This window comes from Lacerta agilis, chromosome 1 (genome assembly GCF_009819535.1).
Source record: "Lacerta agilis isolate rLacAgi1 chromosome 1, rLacAgi1.pri, whole genome shotgun sequence".
Lineage (NCBI taxonomy): Eukaryota > Metazoa > Chordata > Lepidosauria > Squamata > Lacertidae > Lacerta > Lacerta agilis.
Genome location: NC_046312.1, coordinates 126,884,274 through 126,903,384, shown reverse-complemented (window position 1 = coordinate 126,903,384; position 19,111 = coordinate 126,884,274). Strand labels below are relative to the sequence as shown.

Below are 19,111 nucleotides of genomic sequence, written 5' to 3'. Positions count from 1 at the left end.
AAAGGCAGGAACTCGGAAGAAAGGTGGCCTTTGGGTAATTTTTGTGTGTTCAGCTTGGACACAAAGCAAGCATCCACACTCAAAGTCCACTTCACGATACAAAAGCTTGTGATATAACTGACTCCAAAAAAACCAAACGAAACCACCACCGCAGAACGGAGATCTCTCATTACCTGCTTGCACATCCTACACCAGGAGTAGGTGAGAATCGTGTGCTGGTAGCCCGGCACTGGGGAGTCCAGTTCCTTCAGTATGATCTGGACGCAGCCTTGCCCATGGACAAAGCGGCGGATGTGATGCACCATGGGGGTTTCACAGAACATGCTTGGGCACTGGTAGGAAGGCCTGGAAAGGAAAAAGGGCAAAAAAACTGAAGCAAACGTCTTTCACTTGGCAAACCTCTTCAGTCCGAAGTAGGGGCAGGAAACGGGAAGGACCCCCTAGGAGCTGCTGGACTACAACGCTCAACTGCTGTGACACAGGGGAGCTTGCAGTTTTGCAAGGGCCACAAAAGGCTCCGCCTGCATTTGTGAGGAGTCAGATCTTTGAGTGTGGCAGCAGCTGTGCTTTGTGAACTCCCTGCTTATTGACGTAAAGCTGGCATCCTAGCTATATTGTTTTAGACACCAGCTGAAAGCTTTATTTTAGCAAGCCAGACATTTATTTCTGGGGTTTCCTTCAGCTTTGCTGATTTTATCTGTGTTTGATTGATACTTATTATTCTTGACTGCTCGGAGATTATATATATATAATGTTTAGGGAAGTTTTTAATCTGATATTTTAAATGTATTTTAATATTTGATGGAAGCCGCCCAGAGTGGTTGGGGAGACCCAACCAGATGGGCGGGGTACAAATAAATAATAATAATAATAATAATAATAATAATAATAATAATTATATTCCTGATTTAAGTGGCATATTTTTGCTTTGCTAAATAAATAAAAATAAACCACCGGCCATGCTGGCAGCGCATGATGGAAGTTGGGAGTCCAAAACATCTGGAGGGCCACCAGAGAGCTCCGAAGGGTCCGCTGCTTCCTTCTTTTATTTTATGCTGTGCCTCTTTGTATTATGAAGACGATCCATGCACTTCCTTACAGTGGCTGTGTTTATACAGCGTGAGAAAACCTTGTCTCAGGAGGTCTGCTTGTGTCTTCTCCACATTATGGCAGCCTTCTTTTTGCTTACTGTCTCCATCCTTCTCCAAGCGCTGAAGAACACCTCAACTATCTCCTCTGTTCAACCGCTACGGCTCAAGTGTTTATATTCAGGAACAGACGGTACTTTAGAGGGACCACTTTGCAGGTTTTTTTATATACACTCAAGCAGTGCATAAATTTTATGAAATAAATGAAATCTAAGAAAGCTGAAATTTCTTACCTGAAGCAATACCTTTCTAGAAACACACCAAGGGTGAGGTCATTCTTCCCATAGAACTCCATAACCACCATCCTAAAGTGACCGAGAGCAGAACAATGATTCTTTGGGTGGTTTTGAGAATGGTTGTAGAATACAACCCTCAGGGAGGCCTGTACTTTTTCTGACCACCAGATAAATCAAAGTGTGGTTCCAGAGACAGGCACAGGGTCCATAAAAGCCATGGGGGGGGGGAATCAATACCAGACACAGCTTGAACTTACTTCCCATTAATTATCAGCATTAAACTATGTCACGATGTAGCACCTGCAAAGCTGCTGAGCCATTTCCCTACATCCCCATCATCCCCGACCATTATCTGGGGATAATATCATGATACATGAGCCATAAGGTTGAAGAACACTGGTCTACATTACAGCATGGTGTGGAAGCAATGCGGCTATCCCATTCTTCCTTACAAAGAGGAAAAAAAGCATGGAGGATGCAGCATTCAGAAAGAACACTCTGCCTAAACGTGAAAGGCACAGGTAATGACTGCAATGCATTTGGAAATAGCTATACTGCAGGGGTGGCCAACTTGCAGGAGATCTACTTGCTGAGTTAAAACCTGGCAGTGATCTACTCCCTTTTGGGGGGGGGGGTTCAGGTCAAGCTTTTTTTTTTTAAAGGAAGGAAAGCCATCCATGTTTTGGGGGGTTCAGGTCAGAGTTGAGCTTTTTTTAGGAAGGAAAGCCCTGTTTTGGGGGCTTCAGGGCAAAGATGTAGAGTTTTTTTTAGGGGAGCCAAAGTTGCTGAGCTTCTTTGGGGGGAGCCAGTGATCTACCAGTGATCTACCACAGACGTCCAGTGATCTACCAGTAGATCACAATCTACCTGTTGGACATGCCTGCTATATTGGATCTTCCAGCTGCAACGGCAGAGATGCAATATTGAACTTCCACCAGCAGAGGGTGAATCCTTGCAGCGGCAGCAGCAAGCACACTCAAAGGTAGCACAAGCTGCAAGAAGCCAAAGCACAAAAACATGCAGTCGTGTTTTCACTGGTTTTCAGGACTAAGTCTTAGGTGGCGGAACCCCAAGAAGTGTTGCCTCAGGAGGAAGAACGGGACAGGTCGTCCCTGGTAAGGACCCACTGCCTGGTCAACAATGCCACCAAAAAAATATAAGGTGAAAAATTAAGATAGGAGTTCCCTACTGCATGCTTGAGTTAAAGGGAGTCCAGGATGGAAGGCCAGGGAAGACTACTGATCTGGGTGATACGAAACTATGCCCAAATCTTAGAAATGGCCTGGTAGAAGAAGAGGAGGAGGAGGAGGAGTTTGGATTTGATATCCTGCTTTATCACTACCCGAAGGAGTCTCAAAGCGGCTAATAATCTCCTTTCCCTTCCTCCCCCACAACAAACACTCTATGAGGTGAGTGAGGCTGAGAGACTTCAGAGAAGTGTGACTAGCCCAAGGTCACCCAGCAGCTGCATGTGGAGGAGCGAGGAAGCGAACCCGGTTCACCAGATTACGGGTCTACCACTCTTGACCACTACACCACACTGGCTCTCAGAAAACCAATTACTTCTCCAAGTAACATTGAAAGGGTTGCCTGTACACTTTTGCTTTGCAATGAGCCTTTGGTGAGTTTTAGGTTTTAGGCAGATTTTTTTTAAAAGGGTGCCACCCATCTGGTTCCTGGCTATGCTCTTTAAAGCAGTAAGTGAGGAATGCATGTTTTCTTCTCAGATTGGAAAATGGGGGTGGAAGGAGTGGCTCGAATCCCCTACACAGAGCGATGGGGTGAACTTCCTCACTGCCTGTCCTTCGACATCCTCCCTAACCGAGAGTGCTCTGGGAGGAGATGGAGGAGAGCTGGAGGTCTTCCAGGTCTTTGTGCAAGTAACCCTAATCCAATAAAAAATACCTGCCTACGCTCCCTTACAGCCTTCCCCCCCCCCCCACACACACACTGCCCCTGCCTAGGGTAATGCGCCATTTACCCACTGCACAGCTCCCACCTCGACTTTACGCAGAAAGGGGAAAACCAACTGATAGCTAGGAAACATTTAAATCAGGTCAGAGGGAAAGAAAAAGCAAACCAATGTCTCACCATGGGCTAACGCAGGCACTTGGAGCATTGCTGGATTGGGCTGAAGAGCTGCTGAACAAGACGCAGAGCCTCTGGTGGTTCGCAGGGCTAAGGCAGTCCACCTGGCAAGACACATCGCAGGAGAAAGAATTAACAGACCTTAGAAACTGACATATGAAAGCTAAATGGCTCTTCTCCAGTCTTCAGAGAGGAGCTGGAAGTGGGGAGGCAGAAGAAGGTCCTCCTTTCCTTCCACTCTGCTGTTTTAAACTGAAATCTTAGGAACAGTGCTGCGCCCAGAGCTCAGAAACTGTTTGCGCTAATGAAATTCCCTGTCGCAAAATGCGCCTGGAACAGTGGGAGTTTCTAACACTGAACACACCACTTCCACTCGTGCAATAGTATAGTTCAGGAAGTAACAAATGGCCATAACTCCAATGCAATTCAAGCCAGAATTTTTTTTTGGGGGGCGGCATTTTAACTTAATTTCTACAATTGCCCGAGGTTATATATTCTATTGACAGGTTTTTATGAAAACAGGGAATAGATTTTGGAAATTTATCACTTTGATAGACTAGACAAACATAAATCTGAAGCACAAATGTATACTTCCACTTGCATGTGAATAATCTGCCCCACCCTCAGCTCCCCTGTTTTTCTATTTATTTTTATAGCAGTTAGGAAAACAGGAAAATGCTTTCTATCAAGTCAGACCACTGAGTCTCCCTATCCGCACTGACCGGAAACAGTTATCCAGGGTTTCAGAAAAGGAATCTTTCCCAGCCCTGCCTGGAGATATTGTGGGGTGAATCTGGTGTGGAAACAGGGTCTTCATCCACAGATCCTTACACGTGCACAGAGTTGTGCGTGGAAATTCTGTGCAACTTGGGGAGTGGGGGGGGCACGGCAGTTTCAAGACGTTTAAGAAATGCAGCTGGAGTTGGAGCATCTCTGTATATAATCAAACTCTCCTTTCTTTTAAGATTCGCAATGAAGGGGGCAGGCCATCCCTCTACAACCCTAGACAAAAAAAAACCCAGTGTATTGTAAGTGCTCACTTTATGAGACCACAAGGATTCGTTCTGAATAAACCCTCTGTCGTCGTCATCACTCCTGAGTCCAAATTTCATGCCGGATGTCTCTCTAGAAGACTGGGCAAATGGGTCCGAGTCCTTTTGCGCAATCCTTCCTCCTCTGGCCCGGAAGTCGGCCAACATTCTGGCCAGACTATGGCTGCTGTTCAGATGCTCAGCGATCCGGGTGCTGACAAGCTGGTGGGAAGGTAATATCTGGACAGGCTTGGCCTGGAAGCTTCCATTCATGCCTTGCAACCCAGACAGGTCCCTTAAGAGCTGCTTCTTCCTTCTGCTGTCCATCTCCTTGTACTCCTTGTTGAGCCGAGGAGACACATAGACCTGCTCCAAGAAATACTCCCTGGTGGGGCAGCGCATGCCTTTCTCCGTCAGCAGGAAGGGCTCGCGGAACTTGATCACAGGGGAGATACAGAGGATGATGTCCTTCAGCTCTTGCTTAAAAGCCAAAGAGAAGGTTTTGAGCCGGTCTTCTGAAGACGTCACTTCCTCTGTAACATACAATCCAGTGTCATCCTGCAGGGGGTCCCGGAATTCCCTGATCTGGCTTTTGGGCTCCTGGAAGTCATCCATGTGCCTCAGACTCTCCAGAGGCTCACTGTCCAAAATCCCCAGGTGTTGGTCAGTCAACTCGAGGGGTAGCAATGTCTCCGGCACCAACACTGACGTTACAAAAGGGGCTCTGTATGCAGAATTCATTAAGAAGTGCAGGTGCTGCTTCTGGGAGGCAACTGCTGGTAGATCGCCCATATCCTGGCCGTCCTCTTCTGTCAAAGTCCTTTGTTCCAGGGAGCCCATCTCATCTGAAGACACCAGTTCTGAGATAACGGGCAGCTTGTCAGGGGCCATGTCGGCATCTTTTCCCACTGTGCTGCTTTCTCTGTTCAAGGTATCTTGCTGTCCGTTTGCTTCCTCCTGCGCTTCAGGAAGACAGTGAAAGGAGCCATGTCTGGCCAACATTGGAGGCATAGCAAACTCATCCATAAGGAAGGAGATCTCCAGCTGGGAATGATAAGCCACACAGATCATGAAAATAAGGATCTCCTTCACTCGAGCCAGCTCGTAATCCCCCGCGCCACGCAGCTTGATGGTGCAGCCCAGGTGCTGGGGGCAGCCTTCGAAAAACATCAGCGTTTTCGTTTGCTCTGGAAAAAAGAAGAAGATAAAGTTACGCTCGTCTCTCTCTTTTTGTTAAAACTGGGCGGGCTCTTTAAGTGGTCAGCTGGTATATATATCCCAGAGTTACAAACAGCTTTAGATCTTTTTGAGAATGTAAGCTGGCCTTCCCCCACATTCCCTATCGCTTGCAGTCATGTGTCAAACCATATGGATCCCTGTGGCCACTTCCATAAAGTAGTAACGTGGCTAAGCTGTTCATTAAAATTGTTCATGCGCTTCGAGCCAAATGCAAAACAAGCAGAGGTTTCATTCATTCCTTTATTAAAATATTTATATGCCGCTATTCATTAAAAAAAAATCAGCATAGTTTACAACACCTCTGCATAAAGCCATACAATAAAAACCCATTAAGAAGCCAGAAGATTATGGACGTAAAGGAATATTCCCTTAAGAGATGAGTGAAGAATCGTTTTAGTGAGAAAGGAAGGAAGTGTTAGAAATCTGCCTTGGTCAAAACCTTTAGAAAAGCAGGAGTTTGGTGACAACTGAAACAAAACTAACATAAAATTATTAAACCAAGTGACAAATAAAAGAAACCCGTGATTTTAAACCTTGCCCCTGCTGTGAACTCACGAAATGGTCTGAGGAAAGCCACTCTCTCAGCAGATAATAGCAACTTACCAAAGGCTTAGGGTAAGAATTACAAAATCCAAAGCACTTTGGACACTCAAAAGCACTACATAGATGCTACGTATTATTATTATTAGTGGTGCCAGCTCTATAGAATTTACTTTGTTATCACATTAATCATGACGCTGTATTTCAAAGAAGCCTAATTCTGTTAAAAAGGAGGTGCAGCCAGCCCTGTTTCCAGACAAACAAGGTTAGGACTTGGATCACTCACCATTAGGCAACTGAAACACTTGGATGTAAAATTTGTGGCAGGTTCCCAGGTGTGGTTTGGTCAGCAACTGATCCATTGACATTAGCACATCTCCTTGAGTCATCCGGCTTACTCTGTCTAAGACGTGCTGCAAAACATTGATAAGAAAAATGCTATGCACTTACTTAACTTAATGCGGGAGAGAGAATAAGCTATGGCAGGGATGTCCAACAGGTCAACTGAGATCTACTGGTAGATCCCCGCAAAGTTTTGTAAAATGCGGGTCGATCTCTGGCTCCCTTTCCTGAGCGTCGTTGAAACTGACTCCTGCCCCACACCCCATTGTTGTGTGATCAGTGGAAGGGAAGACAGAGCTTTCTTTCTGTGGCTGTTTTCATTCAAAGCGATATTAGTGTGAGTGACTTCCCCCACCTTGACACTTGCCTTTAACCCCCCCCCCCAAATTGAATTTCCCTCTTAAGAAAGTATTTGTCTATAAACGGGCCTTTCCTCCTCCCTAAAAAGCTCAACAACTTTGACCTGAACCCCCATTGCCAGATTTTAATTCTGAAAGTAGATCGCAGTTTCTCAGGAGTTGGCCATCCCTGGGCTATGGCATAAGGCATGTAAATTAAGAATCCGTGATTAGCCCGCAGGCAACAGCACCCGCATGCATGATTAGATCATTTCTACATTTTCTGAAAATTAATCTGCTGTGCTTTTTTTTTGCAGCATTTGTGATGTCGTGACAAGGACTGGGGAATGAGAGAGGTGACAATCAGGTAAGATACTGGTTAACTGAAGGAGTGGCAAGGGAATGCTGTGCAGTCCATAAACTATACCCCAATCTCTTGTTTAAGTCTTCCTTGGGAGGTCTGATCTCTGACAAAAAAACAACTCACACCTTATGAAACCATGAACTCTACAGACCATTAAAACAAAAAAGGAATATTTGAGAGCCAAATGGAAACAATATTTAGGTGACAGAGAATCCTTGTGTCTCAGCAGATCTACCTCGTGGCATTTGACCCTCTTCAGTAGAAGAAGAGTTTGGATTTGATATCCCGCTTTTCACTACCCGAAGGAGTCTCAAAGCGGCTAACATTCTCCTTTCCCTTCCTCCCCCACAACAAACACTCTGTGAGGTGAGTGGGGCTGAGAGACTTCAAAGAAGTGTGGCTGGCCCAAGGTCACCCAGCAGCTGCATGTGGAGGAGCGGAGACGCGAACCCGGTTCCCCAGATTACGAGTCTACCACTCTTAACCACTACACCACACACTACACCACATCAGCATTTGTTAAATTATACTGATGTGGAAATACTCCCAAGGCTTTTTAAATTTTACATTATTTATTGGAAAATAAAAAGTAGAACATTAGAAGTGCACTGAATAAGACGCAAAAAAGGAGAAGAAACAGGAAATAGTACCCATGTAGGGAAAAAAAACGGGGAAAGAAAAGATATTGTGTACACTACACCAAAAAAGGAGGGAAAACCTGTTACTGAACTACGATTTCATTTAGAATTCTAGCACTTACTGGCTTGACGTTAATGACCAAAGCGATGCCATGTTCCAGCAGCATGTCTTGCGCAATACGGGAGACGGTTTTTTCAACCAGGACCAGAGTTGGCCTGACATCCACTATCCGCTGAACGTAGTTCTTCAGGAACTCCCTTTCCTATCGTGGCAGAAGCAAGTATTGCAGTCATCAGATACCAGGTCTAAGGCTGCAAACTTAAAACATGCTTACTCAAGAGTAGTTCCGCCCCCCCCTTAAAACTAAACTGACAGTTCAAGTAAACACTAACCTAATTCAGGTTTTATGCACTAAAACAGAGCACTTAAGGAATTGGATTACTGACTAATAAAACAGGGAGACAAAATGCTCATGAATTCTAGCAATTGGTACTTTGGTATGCAGAATGGTGATGCCACTGGTGTTTTTATTTTATTTTTTGAAGGAAAACTATTTTTAAGAAGCACTAAAACACCTTGGTTACAATATTCCCAGATTAAATGTTTTCCGAGTTGCTAAGAGCAGATGTATGGTTCCAAAATCCTTGGAGATGAGAAACATCCCTGTGGTCTGCGAACTCTTCACTCCCTGCCCAGTTTCTGGAGTTAAGCATGATGCAACATTACAGCTGCTCTGGTGTCAATGCTAGTTCTACCTAGAACTGGAAAACCCAACTTCAAATTCTGGTTTCAAGCTGTATCAAGAGTGGCTCACGTCTGCACTAGACCAGCACTGTTTTCCCAGCAAAGCTGGTGTTTGGATGATTTACCATTGGAGCTGGGGAAGAAATAGCAAGGCTCCAATCTTAAGCATACTTACAAGATAGCAAGCCCCCGGTATATAAAATTCACACACCGCTTGATTGTAAAGAACCTCAAAGCGGTTTACAAAAAGATAAAACAATGACATCAAGAAAAATTCACAACCATGCCTTAAAACATATGAAAGTTAAAATACTAAAACAGATTAAGATTACCTTTTAAATTCTCAGAAAACAAGTACAGGGTCATCATAGCTGTCAACTTTTCCCTTTTTTAAAGGGAAATTCCCTTATTCCGAATAGGATTCCTCAGAAGAAAAGGGAAAAGTTGACAGCTATGCATGTCATATGTGCACATACCAAGATCCTCATATAGCTCTTGCATACTGGTACCGTTAAAAACCTCTCTCATTTGCCAAGAAATCTTTCACAATGTAAGGTGTAAAAAAAAAGGTAAAGGACCCCTGGACGGTTAAGTCCAGTCAAAGGAGACTATGGGGTTGCGGCGCTCAATAATAATAATAATAATAATAATAATAATAATAATAATTTATTTGTATACCGCCTTTCTATCTTACGATACTCAAGGCGATTTACAAGCAGAAGAAACAAAAAATGTACATCTTATAACAATCTAGTGCAATACAAAAAAGTGATAATAAAACAAAACTTTAAAATAAGCAACCTAATCAAAAAGTTACTGTCAAGGCTGGTCGATTCCTCTTCACATTACCACACAAACGTCTCTTGGTCTTTTATAATTTTTATTAAGAATTCACAAACAATATTAATAAATAGTCCTTAACTTCAACTATCACTCCACAGAGTCATTCAGTTCAGATACCTTCTGAGCTCTGCTTCTCCCCTGACCAGCAACTCTCAAAAGGCTTTTCCCGCTCTTTTTCTAACCTCCTCGTGAGGACTGGCTTGTACCTCCCCTCCTCCGAGTTGGAGTCATAACTTAACCCTTGCCTCTGTGAACATCCTAACTCTTTTTCTAACTCTACCCTGACAATTACATTCAACAATTATTAGAGTAATATAAAATAGTATCAACATATAAAAGTTAAAGAGAAATCCACTCAACATTTGCAATAAACAATTTCTAAACTAATCAATAAAACAACGGCAAGCCACAGTACATAAAATAAATACAATACAAATTGAGAAGCTCAACTCGCTTTCAGGCCGAGGGAGCTGGTGTTTGTCCAGAGACAGCTTTCCGGGTCATGTGGCCAGCATGACTAAACCACTTCTGGCACAACGGGACACCGTGACGGAAGCCAGAGCGCACGGAAACATAGTTTACCTTCCCACCACAGTGGTACCTATTTATCTACTTGCACTGGCATGCCTTCGAACTGCTAGGTTGGCAGGAGCTGGGACCGAGCAATGGGAGCTCATCCCGTTGCGGGGATTCGAACCGCTGACCTTCCGATCAGCAAGCCCAAGAGGCTCAGTGGTTCAGACCGGAGCGCTACCCGCGTCCCTCTTTCACAATGTATAAGACTATCAAATGCATGTCATAATGAACTGAGCAAAGCACCAGTCCGTTTTCAAATTGGCTGCAATTGGCTAGTTCTGAATAATTGCAGGGGATATGTGGTTTGCACGGAGACTATGGCGAACCACATATTCCCTGTTACAGGTGGGTAGCCGTGTTGGTCTGCCATAGTCGAAACAAAATAGGAAATTCTTTCCAGTAGCACCTTAGAGACCAACTGAGTTTGTTCTTGGTATGAGCTTTTGTGTGCATGCACACTTCTTCAGAAAGCTCATACCAAGAACAAACTTAGTTGGTCTCTAAGGTGCTACTGGAAAGAATTTCCTATTTTGTTTCACATATTCCCTGCAATTATTCAGAACTAGCCAATTGCAGTCCTGAATAAACCAACTCATTAGACTTTGATAGGATGGTAAGAGAGGATAAACAAAAGCAAACTATCCCAACCTGAAGGACGATGGGATCTATGCAGGTAAACTTGGTTTCTTCTCGGTAGAGATATTCGATGGAGCACTTCAGCATAAGAATTTTGGGGTTTTTGATACACGAGTTCATCTAGAAAGAGAAAGGGTTGTTAAAACTATTTCGTGTTGAAAGACGGGGCAATACCTTCCCTTAGAAGGTGCAATAGGAAGAGTCAACAACTCAGTGGCAGAGCAAAAAGGCAGCATTGCTAGGCTGCCAAGGCAAAAAGTGGAGGGGACCCAATAAAAATCAGGATAAGGGCCAGTCAGCCAGCTAGAATGTGAATTCAAACCCAATACGTTTTGGCTCAAATGAGCCACAATCAGCCAAGTGGGAGACCCTCTCGGGACCTTATGACATCAAGTTAATCCTTGTGAGGGACTCTGCTTTCCTTAATCCTGTGTGAATTTGAACCTACATTATGCCAACAACCTATTTTCTATGCTCTTAGCCATTCTTATTTTATCTGTAAGACACCCTGAGTCCCTGTCAGGGAAAACGGCAGGGCATAAACAAACAAATTTATAGTAACAGTAAGCGGGGTAGAGAAGATTAAGAGCAAAAACTGTTACAAAACTAGTCGATTAGGTATTATATTGAACATTAGACGTTCCAAGTCATCCATGCTACCATATTACATAAACTAACATAGCTGCATCATACCTTTTTATGCGCTATGTTCTTGGTGCAAACAAAGCCGTTCACCACAACCGAGTCAAATTTTTTTCCACCTGGAATCTGTCAAAACAGTAAGAATTTTTATTATCCATGGATCTCCTAATTTTCCCAGCTTGTGTTAAAAAGCAAGATTCTTTTTTTAAAAAAAAGTATTTTCTTTTCCCTCCTAACATCAATAAGCTAACTGAAAATAGCCCAGATAAATGTAGCTTCCATTATTTCTTGCATGAGGCTGATATAACAGCCAGCTATGTGACCAAAATCTTTATCTCCCCACCCACTCAAATGGGTAATTCAGTCATCCAGTTTATCATGAGAACAAAATACACAAATTAGGTTCATTTGTTGAACACAATTCAAATTATTTATCCCAGGAAAGTATTACTTTTTTAGGAATATGGTATTTCCCCAGTACTCACAACTGCAATACACTGTCAATCAGGAACATCTAGCTAAGGAGGCCACTGGAATTTGAAATCTTGCATGAAGTGTAGTCATGCAAACACATGTTTTAAAATAGCTCTCCCTTGCTGTTAAGCACAGGATTACATAAAAATGCCAAATTGATGACAGGTCCTCACCATTTTTTATTTTTTTAAATTCTATTACAAACGTAGGGTGCCTTTTATGGACATGAATTTCAGCTACATACCACTTTTATTCCTGGACTAATCAAATCTTTCTTTATAATTTATCTTTATTACAGATAGTCTAAAAATGTTCATGCTAAGTAAATGTTTAGCGTAGTGACCTGTTTTAGTTCAAGATTATGCCTAGGAAATGGTAAAGGAAAAGGGGGTGGGAAATTTGAAATTCAGGTCAGAACTGAGAGGTGATTAAATACCAGTCAATGTAATTAAACATGGGACACTTGGTGGGAGGTGGAAATCAGCTGCAAAAAAATTGCCACTTACAATAATGTTAAAGAGAAGCAATGGGAGCTGAATGCTAGAGTTTTCAAAAATGATCAAAGGTTAGTACAGGTGTGAATGATTTGCAAGTTGCCTCCAAAACATTTACCTGCTAAGCCAGCAAGTTGCTGGCATAGCCATGCGCTCATACAACCAGGCAGACACCAAGAAATGGAGGTTTTATCAAGCGACTGGCTTGGAGGGTGGCAAGTTGCCTGGCAGGCTTGGGTAGTTTCAGGATATGGAGGTGCCATCATTCTGAAAGTCAGCATAAGCCTTGAGCAGCCACCTCCCTTCTCGTTGATCCCCCGTTTTCCCCACTTGAACTCACTTTTTTGATATGGACAAACTGACGGATGTCCATGTCATCGTCCCTGTTCTTGACGTCAGGTCGGACTGTCTGAACCACCTGGCAGACCACGGGCACGATCATATCCCTCCAGGAAAGAGACAAGGATTCGTTGTAGAGCAGCTGCTGAAGTAGCGCCATCATGTGGTTGTGATTAGCTGAGCTGGAGAGAAAGGTTTAAAAACATGGTTAAAGTTCAGGCGATGGCAGAGGGAGGGAATATCCTCCGGAGCCATATATACCTGTTTGCCTGACAGTGAACTATGCCTGTGAAGGGGCCAGAGCAAGCCCAAAATAATCGCTCAGGGCTCCCAAAGCAAAAGGAGGGCAGATTCACAAATTTAGGGGCTCCATTCTGGATTTGTGTAGGGTTTAGCCTTTCCTTTTCCAGAAGATATCCCGTAAGGCAGCAGAGGTTTAGGGTGGGAGTTTTCCTTCTCCTAGACAGACTACCTTCCCAGGCGGATGAGCCCCACAAGCCTCTCACTTCCCTCCCTGCTTTCTTGACTGCTGGTCTCATTTGCTCACTCCGTCTTCGCAGGCAAGGGAAGGGAACTCAATGCTACAGAACCCCAACTTACAGCAGCCTCTCCATGGCTTGTTTTTCCCCATTCTCCTCCCTCAGAAGGTCCAGGCTGCTGTTGTGCCAGCCCAAGGGTGTGAAAAACAGCTCTTTGGATTTTTCTTCAACTCTCCGATTGAACAGCGACTCTAAAAAAACACAAGTGGTGGGTAGAAGGGAAGTGGTAAGATTACAATTTAATCCATATACAGTCGTACCTCCGCTTACGTATCCCTCCGGTTACGTAAGCGGCAAAACCAGAAGTATGTTTCTGGGGTTTTGCTGCGTGCACATGCACAGAAGTGATCTACCGCGGTGCATGCATGCATACGCAAAGGTGGTCTCTCCAGTTGCGAAAAAACCTCGGGATCCGGCCAGACCTCTGAAACGGATCCCGTCCGCAACCGGAGGTACCACTGTCAAGATTCTCTCAAGATTAAGGACTGCTTTGCGGATGGTATTTTTCCTGCAAGGGTGTAAGTGTGGTCATGTGCAATGTGAACCTTTTTACCAGTCTTGTCAATCCTGTCGCTTACTTCCACCCTCAGCGATGGAGCTATTTTGCACATTTTCTTTATCAACAAGCTCACCAGCTATGGAAAAGAAGATACTCTACAGAGCAGAAGCTGAGATATAAACACACACACACACAAAACCAACCAACAATTTGTGCAGCTAGTCCTAATATGCAATGAGGCTTTAGGGTTCCATTTCTCAATTGTTAACCTCCCTGCACACAGACAATACGATGGGAAAACAATTTTACAGTTGAGCAAGCTTTCAAGAGCTGTTTGAAGCAGCACAGGGGGTCAGGTGAGTTTTTTGTTCAAATATATAGCAACACTAGACCAACTACAAGACCCTTGATTACGCATGAAGTAGCACTTTGGATTCCAAGGCAGATTTTATTTTGTTTTGTTTTATTGTTTTATTTTATTTTATTTTATCTATACCTCCCTTCATCCGAGGATGACAGGGCAGTTTACAACATAAAAACACAAAAATACATCACACAGCAGCAAACAAACTAATAATAATAAACCTCACAATTTAAAAGGCTTGTTTAATGAGCCAAGGAGACGGCAGTTGAGTTCAGGACATGCGACTTCAAACCCTGACAAAGCCATGGAGTTCGTGTGGCGGCCCTGGGCCAATCACTTTCTCTGGTCAAGTTCAGGGGTAACATTAAGCTGTGGCTTCACACCACACAAACAAAGACATCCACTGTTCCCACTGATGTTCGAACTCAGAGAACTGTAAGAATATTAATCGCCACGAATTGGAAGGGAGAGAAAATACCTACAAAGCTGGAGTGGCAAAATAAAACTGCTGGAATATGCCGAGTTGGCTAAATTAACAGAAAAATTGAGGGGTTGCTCTGATCAGACATTTATTAGGAACTGGGATATGTACAGAAAATATTTAAAGGATTATCGTAATAACTTGACGTCTGTGGCAGCCTTTGAATGACTTCTGCGGTAGGATGGACAGGTATGAGAAAATACAGTATTGATGAAATATAACAAAAGAAAAACAGAATTTAACAGTGCACTTGACAGATCAAGTTGTAGATACATGGTGGGATGACAGGAAGTCGCTAGGAATTCAAGAAGAGTGTAACGTATTGTGAAATATTAAGCTTTATTTTTTCTTTTCTTTCTTTGATGGATAATTCTTCTGTATGTGTTTTTTTAAGCGATTTAACTTCAATAAAGCATTTTTTTTTTAAAGAGAGAACTTAAGTCTTATTCTAACTGGTGAGTTAGAAAATCACAGGGTATCAGGCCATGGCTTAATAGCCTGTTTTGTTTCAGCTGACTATTGTCAGAGCAAGCTATATATGGCTGGGACGGTAATTAGTTCTAAAATTGAAGCTTTCCCTCCCTTCCACTTGCACGAGGAGCAGCAGCAAAAAATACATGTGCCCAATGCTTGCCTTGGCTCATTCCCATAATGCTAAATCATACTGTTTAAAGGGTTGCTACAAGAATAAAATGTGGATAAATCCTTCTTAGAGGAGGATACAGTTTATAAAAACGAAAAAGGGTGTCACAGGAATGTCACAATGGCTTCCAGATGACTCTTAACAACACACATTTTCCAAATATATGTCTAGCAGCTAGAGAAAGGGGGGGGGGAAGAGAGAGAATACTGCAAAGAGGAAGATTCCCTTTTATTTTAGCAGAACAGCCCAGAAGCGCCATGCAATTCAAACACAGAGGTTACAACAATGGTCTCCGAATCCAGATTAATTTCAAGAGGGGCTAATGTGGTAGGAAAACATCTTCATATGTAAAAAAAGTAGCTGTCAAAAATATACTACCCACTGCAGCTAATAATACACACATTTTAAAACATTGGTTGCTGAATGTTTGTGTATTAAGGAGAGGATATAAAAAGTATAACCGTATAGACAGAAGAGTCTTTCTTTAAGACAGTCTTCTGGTTAAAATTATTCTGCAGGACAACTTTTTAAGCTGCAGTCGAGCAGGTTTCTTAAAAGCCTACGGCACTTGCTTCTTTGCTTGGCTAGCATCTGATGAAACCCGGAAATAGATATTAACGTACGTTGCGTGACGCAAGGGGGAGGAATGCATACCAAGCGCAAGTCACCAGTAACTTCTTTTGTGTGTTTAGAGAGAGAAGCTTAAAACAGAACGATCACTCAAACGGGGGGAAACAGACCCCCCAACCCCCAGAAGCGTCCTGTTTCATCATATTCACAGGCACATGCAGAGACTTGTACAGATTTCATCAAGCTTTGGGGCAAGATCATTTGACGTGTTCAAAACCCTTCAGCAAAAGGAGAGAGGGAGAGAGATATATATTTTCACCCAACATCCAAACCCATGTCCAAGGGGGGAACATTCTTCCGGCATTCAACTCACCTTTGATAAAAGCGTCACTTATTGAGATCATCTGCTGCCCTCCGTTGTCGGCAATCAGGTACTCTGAAAGGAGAAAGAAATATGGAGATGGGAGGGGAAAAGAAATGACAGGACAGAGTGCTATAATCATATGGCTTACACACCCACTCCAAAAGGGAAAGAAAGGCATGACTCATGTCATATATTTAGTCACTGTTGTAGTAACAACTCCAAAATGTTCAAGTGAAGGGAATCTTCGCTTTCTTTCCTTGTTTTGACAACGTGTCAAATGAGGCATTAAAGCAGATCTGGAACCAGATTGACATGAAAAAGCCCATTTGCCAATTTACACATGTTCCACGGCTTGATAGTCTTTTAACTTGGAGGCTAATCAAGGATACAGATATCATTATTATTATTATTATTATTATTATTATTATTATTATTATTATCATCATCCATCCCTCACCAACAGGTCCTAGGGTGGGTTATTACAACGTAAAATTCAGAATTAAAAACATACAAAGAACAGTGGCAAGAATAGCGTAGGCCCTGAAAGCACACGTCAGTCATCAAAGGCCAGTATAAACAGGTGTGTCTTCAGCACTGCCCAAAAGCTGTATAGTAAAGAAGCCAGGTGCATAATATTAATTCTTCCCAGCCACAATAATTTCATATGCACACCCGTATTAATTATATTTGCATGGTCACTGCCTATTCCCATTTCAGACCAGCTTAGATCGAATGGAGAAGTTAGACCATTGAGGTTCCTCGTCCTCTGGTCTTATTCCTCCTATACTTTTGGTCATGTCTGCCAGCAGGTTCTGGATCAAACCTATTGCAAACTCCTGTAGCCCTTTCAAGAGGCACTTTTATCTGTGTTTTGCGCTTTCCTAAAATATCTACAGTTCTCGTTATAGGAAGAAAAATGGCAGTCGCCAGCGACAAAGCATCTGGGTAAGCTTTCGATCAACATTTTGCACACATTTCTGATTCTTTGTGCAAGTTGAGAAACAAAAAAAGAAATCCCAGTAAGGGACACCACAGGCTAATTTATCACTGTCCTCTTGCGGTAAAGCGATTCACGTTGCTTCCAGAGGCCATGTACCCTTCTAGCATCGTTCTGGTCTTGCTGGGGAGGTTTACTACAAGCTTCTGTTCATCTTGCAAAGATACACCTGATCTACACCAGCATTAAATTCAACAGTCTCAGTTACCTTGTGGATTTGTTGTTTCCCCACATAATCTGAAACAGCAGCTATGCAAACCTTAACAATGAACTTGGAACTGAATTTCCTAGATGTTTTTGCATAATGCATAAATACTACGGATTTTTACAGTTGGTTTTCCTGATGAACACAGAACTTTCCGGATGCATTCAACACACATTACAAGCATGCAATAATATGGGGGGGGGGGGGATTACAGTATGTTAATTCACAATCCAGGAAAAAAAGAACTTCTATTACTAAAGCTATTTTATGAAATTAGTTTCACCACACAGCAACTAATAAAGAATTTTAGTAAGCAGGTGTTTATTGCATAATGTTATTAGGCATGGAGAAGTTCAGCCACATGCTGATTACAGTATCTCAAAAGTTACTCTTGTTAACTTCCCTCTTTACCTGTGAGCAAGGGTGGGCACAGGCAAATTTACCTCCTTTTATACACATTATTTTACAGAAGCAAAGCCCCAGAGGTTCCACTGTGGTTTTGTCACGAACTGATGACAAAGAAACGAGGAAGATGAAAAGGTCATATTAAGATCAATACCACTAGCAGAGTTTTAGTACTTGGGGCAGGGGGAAAGAATCAAAGATTTATTATAATTTTTACTAAGACGCCTTATTTTCAGACTTTTATTTTTTATTTTTTTAAAAAAGCTGAAGGGATATTGATATTGCTACATGTAAAACTGCTATGCAAAGCAGCCCAGAAGCTTTAACATGATACGAGATTGTAATTTCTCCACCATTTGAAAGGTGCAGACCAAACTGACATAAAATCTTGTCTATGAAGACAACGGTCTGAGGTGAAGTTGGACTGAACCCAAGCCTGCCACATTCCACACCAGTACTTGAATATAGCAGAACTCTGGTCTTTTCAACTGGACTGAGCTCTAGATGGTACCAGCCGGTTCCATTTCCCTAGAAAAATAGGTGCCGGACCTCACCATGAACGCCTCCCTTGTTCTCTTAAAATGGCTATGGTGCCCACCTGAGAGGTGCCAGAACTGAGTTGTGGCAAGTTGTGGCTGCAAAACAAAACAAAACAAAACAAAAAAGCCCTGGGACCAGACCTGCCTTACATTTGCATGGAGCACAAATGACTGAGAAACAGAAGATGTCCTTCGAAACATCCTTGACCTCTGTGGCCAAAAGATGGCCTGTCCAAAAAGCTATGTGAAAACGCATTGTCTACAGTGGTTGAAAAGCAGAGTGGCCCTAATGCGAGAGGAAGGAGGAGGAGAAAATAAGACCGGGGGGGGGGGGCGGGGACAGGACAAGAGGAGCTGGTGTTTGGGCAAACGGCTGCCTAGGCCCCGCTTTTCATCACGTGTGACTCCAAGTGGCAACTACCGCATACCTTTTTGGTCGGCAGGGTGAGGGGGCACGTGTGGGTACTTGGAATGCTTCTTGATATGGAAGTTGACGTTGTCCAGCTCCACGTTCAGGCTGATGGAAGCAGCTGAGTCGCTGTCCATGGCAGACTGGAAGCTGCTGACTGAGGTGCGCTTGCTAGGACTGGCAGAATCTTTTAGGTTTGAGGAGAGGGGGAAGATACAGGAAGGAGAAAGGGGGGTTCAAATAAGAGGTATTCACGGGGGATCAAGGAAAGGAGAGAAATGATCTCAATTAAACTGTGTGCAATGTTGGAGAGAGAGAGAGAGAGAGACAGTAATTTCATCCACTTGCATATTGGTACTTTTCATGATTTGGATGGTGTTTTG

General features: G+C 43.1%; 1 protein-coding gene across 2 annotated transcripts in view; it reads right to left on the bottom strand.

The window, feature by feature from the left end:
• The window catches only part of PIKFYVE (phosphoinositide kinase, FYVE-type zinc finger containing), an 80,461-nt gene that overhangs the window by 30,312 nt on the left and 31,038 nt on the right, over positions 1-19,111 (bottom strand). The window contains exons 12-23 of one of the 2 annotated variants that reach the window (XM_033170338.1): positions 18,748-18,915; positions 16,183-16,245; positions 13,314-13,443; positions 12,715-12,895; positions 11,458-11,532; positions 10,777-10,884; positions 8,087-8,227; positions 6,569-6,695; positions 4,513-5,690; positions 3,476-3,576; positions 1,382-1,453; positions 174-345 (exon numbers count right to left, since the gene is read on the bottom strand). In XM_033170338.1, the coding sequence (XP_033026229.1) occupies positions 174-345; positions 1,382-1,453; positions 3,476-3,576; positions 4,513-5,690; positions 6,569-6,695; positions 8,087-8,227; positions 10,777-10,884; positions 11,458-11,532; positions 12,715-12,895; positions 13,314-13,443; positions 16,183-16,245; positions 18,748-18,915 (2,516 nt within the window). The remainder of the gene's footprint in view (positions 1-173; positions 346-1,381; positions 1,454-3,475; positions 3,577-4,512; positions 5,691-6,568; positions 6,696-8,086; positions 8,228-10,776; positions 10,885-11,457; positions 11,533-12,714; positions 12,896-13,313; positions 13,444-16,182; positions 16,246-18,747; positions 18,916-19,111) is intronic. The other variant, XM_033170346.1, reaches the window with a different exon arrangement.